At 43.4% G+C, this 13876-nt stretch overlaps 1 protein-coding gene across 2 annotated transcripts in view; it reads right to left on the bottom strand.

The window, feature by feature from the left end:
- The window catches only part of Kyat3 (kynurenine aminotransferase 3), a 33426-nt gene extending 20751 nt beyond the window's left edge, over positions 1-12675 (bottom strand). Inside the window, exons 1-3 of one of the 2 annotated variants that reach the window (XM_041650231.1) lie at positions 12535-12675; positions 9269-9368; positions 334-392 (exon numbers count right to left, since the gene is read on the bottom strand). In XM_041650231.1, coding sequence (XP_041506165.1) covers positions 334-392; positions 9269-9367 — 158 coding nt within the window. In that variant the 5' untranslated portion in view covers position 9368; positions 12535-12675. The remainder of the gene's footprint in view (positions 1-333; positions 393-9268; positions 9369-12534) is intronic. The other variant, XM_041650240.1, reaches the window with a different exon arrangement.
- Between the last annotated feature and the right edge of the window lie 1201 nt (positions 12676-13876).

The following is a 13876-nucleotide window of genomic DNA, read 5'->3' on the forward strand; positions in this document are numbered from 1 at the left end:
TATTAATGCCTGTAAATGTAATCCCAGGAGGGAAGGCTGAAGCAAGAGGCTCAAAAGTTTGAGGCCAGCCTGGGCTACATACATAGCAAGGCCCTACTTCAAGAAACAAAGAAAAGGAAACTGTTGTCAATTTCATGAAAGCATCAGTCAAACTTAGTTTAAGATATCCTCGGCTATGTATCCAGTGCTAGCCCAGGGACCAGCATCTTCCCATTCAAGCTTAATTAATGGGGGGATTAAATGAAAGGTTTCATTATTGGATTGTGGCTGAAGCTAAAACCCAATTTAAGGGACACAGGAAACCTGACATGATCATTCGTCTAAGACACTCACCACACATTGCTGTCCAGGCCTTCGATTCGTTTGGCATTTTTGAATTTCAAAGCCATTTTCTGAAAGATAAATATTGAAAGCTTCTTTTAATTCTTTATTCAAAATTCAAAGAGGCCAGTAACAATGGGCCTCTCTTCCTTTTGTCTTCTGTTACCTTGTAAATGGTACCACGCAAAGAAGTTTTAGAACCCAGTGCAAAATTCTAAGGAATTGTCAACTCTTTCCTACTGTTCTACAGAAAGTTTTTCCTTGTGGCCCTCATATCTTTACACTCAAGAACAAAAACCCACCCCAGCATGAAGAGCTAATCAATTTAAAGTCTTGAAACAGACTCTAGAGCTCAATCATAACACCAACAGAAAAGATTTCAAGAGAATCTTGAGCCATGCCATGAAGTTTGCATAACATTATACATCCATAGTTCTATAAGGAAGCTCCTCCTATGGCCTACAGGAAGAACTCAATAAATGGTTCTACACTGCTCAATTACGGATACTGATGCTAACACTATGAAGCAATGCTTATCTATTGGGCACCATTCTGCGTGCTCTACGTGACTAAAATTTTAACATTCACATCAGCCCTATGTAGCATTATGAACCCCATTTATGCATGAGCAAAACTGAGGTGCCACGAAGATGGAGAAGAAAAGAACTTTTTACATCTAGCAATACTTGTAAAACAATCTCAAACAGGTTCATCCCAAGATTTGAGCCCATGACCTTTCTCGACAGCCCATACTTAACATTACCTTCTACTGGTTTTCACATACTAAGACCTTCTAAGAAATATGACTGTAAGTTGTAGCTTAAAATATAGCAGTCATTCCCATTAGGTCTGCTAACACCAAGCAAGCAAGCTAAGACTGTAGTAGGAAAATATTAGAAGTTATAATTACCATACCATACACACTATTTCAGTTCTTTCAATTCAAAAGTTATATTTTGACTATTTCTCAAAAGTATTAAATTAGCGTTGAGTTCATTGCTAGCAGCCTGGTGGAAATAAGAAAAATGATTGACAGCGTATTTGTAAGGAATTTTATAATAGAATATTAAAGCAATTTTAATTCAATCTGGAAGAGAGATAATGATAATGGTTATTAAATAGAACATTGTTCTTATTCTATTTCCAATAACGATACCATAGAAATAGCTTTCTCAGTCTCCTATTTGTAATCTTTGAAACTCCAGTGAAAGGAATCATGAATAAATTCTCTGGAGGCTAACACACTTCTAGAACAGCATTTTGATGAAGTCCCACCTGAACACGATGCTACTCTAGAGAATACAATTATAAAACTCAAAAGACCTCGCAGAACAGAAAAGGATATTTTTAACAAAGGCATTTTTGCCTCTTTCTGAAAATGTGTTGAGAACTTAATGATCCACTCAGCACGTGATCAGAAATGCAAAGTAGATTTATATATTTAAATAAAAGCAGGGCTGGGGAAATGGCTTAGTGGGCAAATCACTTTCTGGGTAAGCATGAGGCCCTGAGTTCGTATCCCAAGCACCCATGTAGAAGGCAGGTTCTCTCCTGGCTTGTAACTCCAAGACTGGGGGACGGAGATAGGATGGTTCCAGGGGCTCCAGTGCAGCCAAGACATCTCACACAGTGAACTCCAGACAAAATCAATAAGAGACCCTGCCTCAAAAATAAGGTAGAGCACAACCGAGAAAGATACCCAGCATTGACACTGAGCCTCCAAATACCCATTCGTCGGCATGTGCACCCTCCTGCATGCACTGTTCCCCTGCAAACTGAAAACGAAAAGTTTTTATGGGGTGCCATAGACAATACAGACACGGAGTACTGTGGGAGCCCACGTATGGCCCAGTTTCCATTTGGAGCCATTTTTGACTTAAGGAAGTTCTTTGAATTCAAGCTTGCCTGCTCTACTTTTTCCAATAGCCTTGAGGGCTGTGAGAGACTTCTGATTTAGCCGGTGAGAAAAGAACACTCTATCAATTAGAGAGTATACTGCTGATGATAAACCTCAGGAACATCAAGATAGAAAGTGAGGCTGCTTCCGAGCAGCAAGCACGTGTTGGAGAGGAGGCTGCTCACTCAAGGACAGGAATGGTCTTGTGGTTGGATACTGACTGACCATCTGTGCTGTGCTTTGTTCTGCTAAGCAAGTTCTGAAGTAAACTCTGGGCTGTTTGGCTGCTTGGGCATGACCAGACAGACCTCCCAAGTCTATCCTGTCTTCTGTTTCTTTCATGTAACTTTTCTTTGGCCTTGAGAATACCCTATCCAGTGCCTTAATCTCAGAACAGTCTCTCCAGCCCTGATACATTAACAGCATAGAATTATAAAGGTTTCCTTTTGCTTACACCACACGCGCATTTAAACTCAGCTGTCGCTCTGCTCCATGTCATTCATCCTGAGACATAAGTCAGCCTCTGTGAAGAGCACAGACTACTTTAAAACAAAGAGATCGATTTTAGAAGACCCTGCTTGGATATATACACATCTCTTCTGTTTATACATTTTTTTCTTGTCATAGTGATTTCATGGTTGATGTTGGGAAGCTCTGCCCAGCCCCACTCCTGTTCCAGACCCCGCCCCTGAGACAGCCCACCACTGGCAGCTCTTCCCCCAGAACTGCTCAAGACCACCTATATGGTATTTAAGACCTTGCCCACAGATCTTCCATAGATCTCATGCCTTCCTGAGAGTTACCTGGGAGTTGTCTCACTCTGCTCTGTTGATTGAATCTGGATTTACTAATTCTGTTTGATTTGACTTATTACTTCCCCAATAACCGGGGATCCAATACTTCCCAGTTGAGCCACGGAGCCAGGTTATAGGACTGATGAGGAGAGGAAGCAGTAGTGCTTGTGGAAATGACTAACTAAAGCTGTGGGAGTCCAGCTCCCATGGGGATTAGGTCCCAAAGTGGAGGTGTGGAGTGGGCGAGGGGAAGGACATTGACCCAAGCTGAAGGTGAATTGGGATGATTGCTACTTTATTGCACAAAAGATTCAATGGGAGCAAGGGGGCCTGTGAGCTGGGGTGTGGCTTCTGATTAGGGGTTGAGGAAGCTAGCATTGACCTTCACAAGTTAATAGGCACCAGCCACGTGTTAATAGAAGGGTCCCAAGTTCCTCTAGCCAGAGATAAAAATAACTCCCTTTTAAGGAAGTTTCTCCACGCCCCTGAGAAAATGAGGGCTCTCATCTAAATGCCTGACCTTGGGAAAAGGACTTTCTCTAATATGGAATATTGAAGTTTTTTAAATATGACTTAGTATATTCAAATAACTAAAGTTTAAAGTGAGCAAAGATGAGGGTAGAAATATTACTGTGAACCTGAGTATGTGGGCAGACACGTAGGCCACCCAGACCTGAATAATTACACAGATACTATATTAATTACAGCACTGTTTGGTCAATAGCTTATGCATGTTTCTAGCTAATCCTTTAATCTTAAATTAACCCATTTCTATTAATCTGTGTATCACCACGAGGTTATAGCCTACCAGGAAGTTTGTGACTGGCAGCTCATACCTTTTTCCTTCAGCAGCTACATGGTATCTCTCTGACTCTGCCTGTTTTCTCTCTATGTCCTGTTCCCATTTGCCACCTGACTTTATTCTACTAAGCCATTGGCCAAAACAGCTTCTTTAATAACCAATGGTAATAAAACATATTCATAGCATACAGAGGGGAATCCCACAGCATGAGTAGACCTTAGGAATCTATAAATCTTGATTATCAAATATATCTTATTTATCAAGCATATGTTACTCATCTAAACTTTCTAGCAGCTTGGTGTTAACTTGTGAAGGGATAGGCAGGGTTATCACCCTATATGGTCCCATGGTGGTGGGGATTTTTTCCAAAGAGTTATTTTGTTTAAAGAGGTTGCCATTTTATACATTTTTCATATTTCAAAACCTGAAAAAAAGTTTCCCAAGGGAAAAAGCATAAGGGTACCCCCATAACACATAATGAGAATCATTAGAAATGAAAGTAAACAGGCACTGGAGAATTGTGTTCTTCACAGTAGAAATGCTGGAACTTTCTCAAGTAGCAGTGGTCGTCCTACAGCGAAGATCAGACAGGGCATTGTTACAGGTTGAATTTGGTCCCTCTCAATTACATAGCTTGCGGTCCTAACTCTCAGTACTCAGAATGTGTCCACAGATACAGAGTCACTGGGGTCTCACTGGCTTGGGAGATAAGAGCACTGTTTATTCTTCCAAAGGACCCAGGTTTGATTCCCAAAACCCACATGAGTGGATCAAAACTGTCTGTAATCCAGTCCCAGGAGATCCAGCACCCTCTTGTGGACAAAACACTTACATAATGAATTAAAACAAAGATTTGTCTGGAAAAGACAGGAAAGAAATAGGCCCATTGCATAAGTGATAGTTCAAAAAGGTCTTTTGGGGAGGCTCACATCTACTTTGGCCCATGGGTTCCTCATTTAAGAGGACACACAGAGAGAGCCTGTGTAAAGGGCATGGCCAAGGCTAAGGGATTTGTGTATAAGACAAGGATGCCAACATCCCCAAGAAATCACTGGAAGCCAAGGAAGATGTTTCCTTAGGACGAAGTGTTCCTGTTTACAATGTGCTCAGCCTTCTCAGCCTCCAAAGGCAGTGAAGGAAACAAAACAAAACAAAACAAAAATCTAATTTCTTAAGCATTTGCTTTGTTAGAACAACGAGAGTAAATCAATTGACTAGCTGTGTTAGACAGGGTTCTCTAGAGTCATAGAACTTATAGAATTAATCTCTCTCAGTTCATTACCATAAAAGATTCATCAGACTATCACCACACCGGAACACGTTCTTTGGGGTACCTTGAATCTGTGTTCCATGGTTATTCATACTTGGCTCCCAAATAAGTGTTATCTCTTATCACCTTTGAGGTGAGGGTTGTGTCTTTACAGTGACAAAGGTCATGTCACACTGCACAGTGAGGACAGCCAGACTCACTTGCAGATGCAAATGGTGGTTGTGAGACAGATGTGGGCAGATCTCTGAGTCTGAGGACAGCCTGATCTACAGAGCGAGTTACAAAACAGCTAGGGCTTCACAGAGAAACCTGCGTCGAAAAACACACACAAAAACCCGTTTTCCTGGGGTAGACTCAGCACCAGGAGGTTAGAATGAACTCCCAGATATATAAGAGAACATCTATAGGTCTAGTATGATCTTTGAATGCAGCTAACCATGTGATGTGCAGTTCTCCATCAGTTTGATTTTATGCATGGCATATACAGATTACACAGAGTTACCATCCAGATCACAAGGTAATCTTCCATTAGGTTGAAGGGAAAGGGTGCTGCTCTACTGCTTCACCGCGAGGTGGCGAGTTTTGCAAAGAAAAGGAAAAGCTTCAACAAAGCAAGTTCTTAAAATGAGAGGAATTACAAGAGCCTGCAACACCAAGTTCCAGGTGCATACACTTTAAGGACTTGTCCCACAAGACCTAACACATGTAGGTGAGATGAGACAGGTACATAAAAAGCCTCCCAAAGGAGGGGCAGAAGCTGAGGAAGTCAAGGCTGTCAAATCTGTGTAGTAGGAGTTATTAAGCAAGTCTTTACCCAGAGCAGGCAAGGGGATGGCCAAAAACTACTAGAGGACAAGAGAGGCCGAAAATAGAAACAGCAACATTATATACACTGCGTGAGAGCACATACACACGTGCATATATATTTTGCCGTGCCTTTATTTTACTTAGCTTTTATATTTTGATGCTTCGAAGGTCACAGTGATGGCACTTAGGGCTCCCTTCACTCCTTAGTATTAATACTACCTCCTAAATGTCTTTGTTTAATACACACTGGAAAGTTATACTCAAACACTACGCCACCCCCCAACCTATGCTGTGGTTTCTTTTGTGAAGTTCTTGGCTGTCACTCAGGCTTCTGTGAAATCTGGGACTCTCAGGATGGCACTGGGACATTATTAAGGGCAGAGGACTCCCCCAGCATATAAGATGCCATTGGCAATCGAAGCTCCCAGACCTTACATCCCCTTTGACATGAGAAGGAACGAAACGAAGGGCTCATGCTACTGGAGAAAAAGAAAAGGAAAATCGTTACCTTCAGCTCACAGGTGATGGAGGGGAACTTGAACCCCACAGGGTTTTGCCTCATTTCTGCTTCCTGTCACATGAGACCAAATGCAGTTACACTCCCCAAATTCACTATCATAGAAGGACGGAAAATTGGAGCACTCAAATCTGTCTCCAGAGCACATTAGGCCACACAATTATAAGGGATATGAGAATTAAAATCACGTGACACTGTGATGTATCCATTAAGATGTTTAGATACTAAGTGTTGACAGAGACAGAGGGCAACTGGGATAGTGTTGAACCCTGGTGGGAAAATAAAGGGGCCAAGGCAGTCTGAGAAATGACTTGGCAGTGACCTAAAAACTAAACATATTGTAAATATTATTAAAGGTGCTTAAAAATCAGCCATATATATCACTGTGAGGTGTTTACAAAAGAATGAAGACATACATCTACAATCAATGGCTTTTTACAAGTGTCCTTAGCAAGGTTATTCATAGACACCTAAACCTTGAAACAATACAAAGCCTATCAAAGGGGAAAAAAGAAAAGCAAACAGGCACACCCACACACTGAGCTAGCATGAATAGCAAGGAGGAAGGATTCCCAGATATGCTACACTTAAAGTCATTGTATGTATAAAAAATATAAGCAAATGGCTTATATCTCAGTGGAAGAGTCTGCAAGGCTCTGGGTTCAATTCCCAGCACCACAAGGTAAGGCCACAGAGAGACATGGAGAATGTTTTCAGGGTGATGGAGATGCTGTGTGGTTGTTGAGGCAGGGACTCCATTGTAAATCCCTACAGCAAATAAATGATCACTGAGTTCTCATGAGAAAGCTCTAGGTTGTTGTATCTAGACAGAACTGATTTGAAAGGTTGTCAGGGTCTTCTAAAATGATGCCTTCTTTCTCTCTGTGTAAAAAAATGTTCCTCAAGCAAACACTAACAAGACTATGTCACAGATTTGAGCTCTTCCAAGGTATTAGCAGCAAATTCAGAAAACCAGATGGATTGCTTTATTTGGCCACTAGATGGCAGAAAAACCACAGACTGCTCCCACAATGATGGAAAACTGAATGTAAAATTCAGGGGGCTATCTGAATTAAGATTTAAGAATGAGCAGATTATACCTAACGCAGAGGTGTGTGATTTAACTAAAGCTTTTAAGCAATACATACTTAGTTGCTCTGTCTTATACGGAATTATTTCTAAACTGGATTTGGGGCTCATTCCTGTAATCTGACAGTGTTGGAGGTTGAAGAAAAAGGATCAATACAAATTTGATGTTAGCCTGGTCTACCTACCACGTTTCTGACCAGTTTGGGCTACACAGTGACTACAGTTTATAGCAAACATCCTGGCTGGCACAGGCGCTCTCTGATACCCTGAACTGCCCATTGTTGCTGTTCAAACACCATTCAGTGTGCTTTGCCATCCTCCAATAGGATGACAATTTAAGGTTTCTATTAATGTGTGTGTGTGTAGTGTGTGTATGTGTGTAGTTGGTCTGTGTCTGTGCGCGTGTGTGTTTGGTGTGTGTGTACTGTGTGTGTGTGTGTAGAGTGTGTGTGTATATGTGTCCCTGCATGCAGTTGCCTGCAGAGGTTAGAAAAGGATATAAGATGCCTGGTGGGTTATGGGCAGTTGTGAATGGTCTGATTTGGGAAGTGAATTCTTAGCCCTCTGCAAGGGTAGCAAGTGCTCCTAAGGCTGAGCCACCTCTCCAGACCCTCCCACAACCTTGCTGTGATTTTTAATGCAAAACTTCTGATGAATTGTGAAAATGTTCTGTGACAGGGTCAGTCCTTAAAATGGTAGTTGTTAAAAATTAAGTCCAGAGTCAACATGTCACTCAGTCATCCCATTGCTTGGGGGTGCTGGTGCTGGTGGTGGAGGTGCTGCTGATGGGGTGGTGGTGGTGGTGGTGGGGTGCCGCTGCTGCTGGTGGTGGGGTGCTGCTGCTGCTGGTGGTAGTGGATTGTATGCCAAGTAGTCAGCAGGTTTGAATAATGCCCTGTTGGTGATTCTTGCCTGAGATGTAGATGAAATTCATTTAGACACATTTTTCTTCCTAAGAATATTCCAGATTTAAGGATCAGCATATCTTAGTGTGAGTCATACATGTAAACATACATGTAATCTAACTATCACGCACACTTTTGTTGTTCTTGTTTATTTTTTTGAGGCAGGGTCTCTCCATGTAGCCTCTAATTGTCCTGGAACTCTCTGTGTAGATCAGGTTGACATTGAACTCACAGAGATCCTCCTGTCTCTGCTTCCCAAGAGTCAGGATTAAAGATATGCCCCACCACTACACCCAGCTCATACCTTTTAGTATTATAGTTTTGTATAATCACCATTATTGGGTGATCACAATCACTTGGATTCAGTCTTTATGTATGGGGGAAGGGAAATTCAAGATGCTCATGAGGTAGAAGTCATAAGATTTGAAAGTCAATTATACTTTTAGAACTTTCAAAAATTGACATAGTAAGGGTTGGGAGGCTGGAATGAGGGTGAACAGCACCAAGCACCTAACATTCTACCATTTTCGGCTCATGAAAAGGACAATTAGAGAAAACTCAGCCTGATACCAAATGCTCACATTCACATGAGAGTACGAATTTGACAATGCCATGATCCCACAGCCCTTCTCTTTCATTGACCACTGAGTGATTTCAAAATAGGTCCCAGACCTTACCCCATAATCACCCTACTCATTTGATATATATCTTTGACAAACAACCGTAATGCCATTACTGTTTAGCTGGAACCTTAGCTCACCCCTGCATGATCCAGAAAGCTCCCTTCCCATCATCTCTCTGTCTCCAAACCCCAACATGAGAAAATATATACAATAATTTGTCTGTCTGTGATAAGGAATACCTACAGCAGAAGTGGAGAATCCAAGGACGTTTGAAGAATAAATTGTCTTTAGATGCTTTGCTTGGCTGCCAAGGGAAGAGAGCCTTCTCTGGGCCAAAAACATGCTAGAGAAAAGAAACATTGAAAAAGGAATCATGTGGGAGTCATGTGTCAATTACGTCACCACCAGTTACCCGGAGGCAGAGGACAGGCTTATATGTAAATATAAACACAGTAAAAGCTTTAAAATTGCACTTATTTATTGTGAGGTAGATATGTGTGTGTGCGCATGTGAAGCTCAGAAGAGAGATCCAACTTAGGCTGTCAAGCTTGGCAGCAAGCATATTCACCTGCTGAGCCATCTCACCAGTGTGGAACATATTTCTGACAATTCACCTAACTTCCTTCCCTTCCTGCCTCTTGGATTCTTGTTCTATTCTATATTATTCATTTCTGGAATCATCCTAATGCTATTCTTCTGTATCTTATAAAACTATACACTGCAAAGGAAATATGCAAGTGATTAGAATAAAGATGGGGGTCACTTATGTCAACCAGCACAAAATTACGAATACAAAATGGGAGGTAATAAAGCTACAGTTGTTACAGGTTTGTGCCTGATAACAGTTAGCACAAAAGACTAGCACAGGCTCACAGAAAGGACACTGAAATCTTATACACAAGCAATAGAGTGTTCAACTTGGGACCAAGGTAATGTCAACGGATTTGCAGGCGGATTTTTTATCAGGACCATTGGCTCCCCAGTAGTGACATGGAGACCTATTATTAATTATGAAAGCTTGGTCGATATCTTTGGCTTGTTTCTAAGTAGCTCTTTTAACTTAAAATAATTCACTTCTTTTAATCTACAATCCTTTACTTTGTAAAGCTCATGCTGCCTGCTCTGTGTCTTGGCATCCCTGCCCTTCTGCTTGCCAGCATCCTCTGCGGCTAAAAGTCTTGCCTAGCTATTGGATGTTCAGTTTTTTATTAAACCATAATAACACTGTGACATATCTTCACACAGTGTAAAGGAATATTCCACAACAAGGATTAGTGCTTCAAAGTATTTTATGCGATCCTCCTTGGGGTTGTGTTTTTTTTTTTTAAAAAAAACTTCCCCATGTGTGCTGGGCGTGGTATATCTGTAATCCCAGCATTCCTAAGAATTAGGCAGGAGGGTCATATGTTTGTGGCTAGCCTGGGCTACACAGCAAGCCTGTTTAAAAATACTGAGTGACTGGAATACAGCTCAGTCGTAGGGTACTTGCCTAGCACAGGCAAGTTTTAATCCCAGCACCTTATAAAAAAAAAGCCCTAAAGATCTCTCCCCTTGAATCCCTATTTGAATATGAATGTGTCTGTAGGTTTCTATGGCACTGCATTCCCCTCGTGGGGTGCTTCAATTCCCAAATAAATACTAATATTCTTTTGAGAAATTTTCTCAGACCCACTGATGTTTTTATTGAGATCAACAATGCTTAAGTCATTTAAAACTGGAGCGCTATAAAGATAATCTAAATTAAATATAAAGCTTTTAGGCCAGATGTGGTGGTGCACACCTTTAATCCCAGCTTTCCTATTCATTTTTTAATTTTTGAGATATGGTCTCATGTAGCCCAGCTCTTCTCAAACTCGGCGGTTGAGGATGACCTTGAACTCCTGATCCTCCCGGTACCATGACCTCAAGATGGCTTCTGCTGTTTAAATAAATGTGGTTTTGCTCCAACGCAATTAACACTGTATATTGATATTCACCAATAGACTAAATAAACCGATGCATTCCGATGTCATGAAGCTGGAGGTAAAAAGGTAGCTGGCATGAGGTTTAGGGACAAAACTAGAAGACTGCCAATCAGTGACCCCGCCTGCCCAATCATTGTACACAGTTATACAACCTGATCCATATGACCAGCAGAAAATCAAATTGCAATTTTATCATCTCTAGAGCAGACTGATTCCAAAGGAAGACGGTGAACAACCTACAGATTCAAGGTGAATTATTAAAGGCAAAATGCAACTCTCAAAGGTAGGCAAAGCATTCAAACTCAGGTTAGAAATGTTTAACTTTTAGCGCTCTGGACTTAAATTTTTCTAACTCCCATGTTACACAGCTGTCCCTTATGAGTTACACATATATAAAGGATGCTTAGAGTTTAGTGAATTTGACAAAGTCCAGAATCTTCCTGCAAGCTCAGGAAAGATTATCCCAGGCACCCGTTAAAAAGTGTGCTAATGAGCAGGTATCAGTTGCTTTCACCACACACCATACCTGCTAGTTGGCTTCCAGAATGTTTATAAAGTTCACTAATTGCAACATAGGCAGGTGGACAAGGTCCTGGCCTGGAAAATCCAAAGAGCCGGAAATGACAGGAAGCACGGAAAAATTTAAAGTTTATCAGCATGAGTTATGCGGCACCATTCAAAAGTGGCTTGAACGCTGTGGGGGAAGTGGGATTCACGTGATGACAAATTTCTCCCAAGAGAAGCTGTGTGGCCGCTCGATGTTGGAGTTGGGATACAGCACACTGGCAAAAACTTCAACAGAGTTAAACCCGACTGGCTGCGCTGTCTGCAAGCTTCCCAGGTGTCACCGACCCATCAGGTGGTGCTGAGGAGCCCTCGGGTGGAAGGTGGAACGGAGGGGGACACCAAACAGTGGCTGGAGGCTCAGGTCTGCAGGAATGCTGGGCCTTCAGATATGACTGATAAGGTTGTTTTTTTATCTTTGAAACCCTTGGGAAAGACAGACTCACTCTTCGGGTTTAACTGCTTCGGTTTCCCTTTTCAACCTTGAACTGTCGGTTACCCAGACTGGAGAGGGAGTTCAATGAGTAGGGTGCTTACCTGTCCCTGGCAAAGCCCTAGGTTCTAACCCAGGCACCGAATAAAACCAGCAGTCGTGTAATTCTATCACGGGGAGAAGACAGGAGGATACAACGTGCAAGATCGCCCTCTGCTACATAATTACTTCGAGAACAGGAGACTGCCTCAAAAAAAACCAAAAATCTATCAAGGAAGACCTGGAGTCAGTGTTATCCTTTCACGAATGCGTTCTAAATACATCAATTTACACAATCCGGAGTAAAAGAGACAAGAGAGGACTGAGGTCAAGTTATCTCGGAGCCCTTCTTTCTCCAAAGACCACTGTGTCAACCCCAAGGTTGATCCCGTAGTCTCCACTGTGGTCCGGCCAGGACCCAGCCCGCTGCTCTCCCTATGGTTCCCGGCTCTGCAAACTCCGTACTCCCCGGGCCGCGTCACCGCGCACCACGTCCCGCGCCCACTCACCTCGATCGTCGGGTTCGAATCGACCCTGGCCTCAGTCCGGAGGTCGTGAAGTGGCGCGGAGGGGGCGGGTCCCGGAGAAATTCACTTGGGGTTCCAGCTGCAGCACGGTGCAGCAGGGACCCTCCTGGAAGGTGAAGGGGGCAGGGTGGAGGCGGCGCCTGGATCTGGCTGGGGATTGGCCCCTGGCATCGGGATAAGGGTACGGATTGGCTGCGGGGTTCTCCAATCCCGGAGCGCTCAGTGAGAGTGTGAATGAAGCAGCCAGTCTGGGGGAGTGGGGCGTGGCCTCGGATGCGTGTCTGGACTGAAATGGGTGTGTACTACTGGCTGGGTCAGGACTGAGTTGGTCTGTGGGTACGGAGAGTGAATTTGGAGCGGGTTCTGGTGAGAGACTGTGGAAGTCGCTCCTCCTGTGCTGTGTACAAAAGGGCTTGTAGGTGTCTATTTGTCCCATCTAAAGGGCGAGAGGAGGGAGACGAAACCCTTCCTTCGGAACTGTAAAGTGATACAAGACCTGATGGGCGGAGGAGGCGAGAGCGAAAATGGAAGACACCTGGACTCTAAGGAGGAAACCGGGACTAAGGGAAAAAAGAAGAGGTCCAGGCACTGCTTCGGGGCCTGGGCGGGGCGGTGGCGGGCTGCGGGGAGGAAGGGAGAGAATCGAAAAGTGAGTTTCTGTTAAGAGCTCAGCTTGGGGTTTAGATTTTCTTCCTCTTGCTTTTAAAGAAGTCGAGGCGGTGGCGGGTATAAGAGTGACTGAGCGTTGCGATCAGGCTTGGAAGGAAAGAGCAAAATCAGACTTTGATTGGATGCGTTGCCCTTGGCACAGCGAGCCTCTTCCGTATTTTGGCGTGATCATTAAGGAACTGACTGTAAGGACGCTGGGAAGCCCTTGAGCGGACGGATCCATGAGTGGGGAGATTTTTGTTATAGGGAATGAGAAAAAGTATAGCCAGAGACCTTCGGGAAAGTCCAGAGCAGTCATGGTTACCTCTCAGGGCAGAGAGGAGAGGGGCAGACTGAGAGGGCTGTCTCTCGGGAACAGAGGGAAGGGCACCGGTAGATGCAGCTCTCTCTCTCTCTCTCTCTCTCTCTCTCTCTCTCTCTCTCTCTCTCTCTCTCTCTCCCTTGTGAATTGGAACGACCTGGAAGATTAGGGTGGCGGGGGGAACTTGAGGGCCTTGTGGGTTTGGTATGCACTATATATCTTGCTGGTGAGTGGCTCTTGCTGGTAGACAGAGTGAGCTTTTGTCTCTCTACAGCAATCCCACAGTCTAGCTTGAGCTGAGCTAAGACACTTCATTTTGGACCAAATCAGTGAGTTTGCCCATTTTTGGGGTTC

The sequence above is a fragment of the Microtus oregoni genome, unplaced genomic scaffold (genome assembly GCF_018167655.1).
Source record: "Microtus oregoni isolate MIOR12 unplaced genomic scaffold, Mior012 000000F_ref0000247, whole genome shotgun sequence".
Taxonomy (NCBI): Eukaryota; Metazoa; Chordata; class Mammalia; order Rodentia; family Cricetidae; genus Microtus; species Microtus oregoni.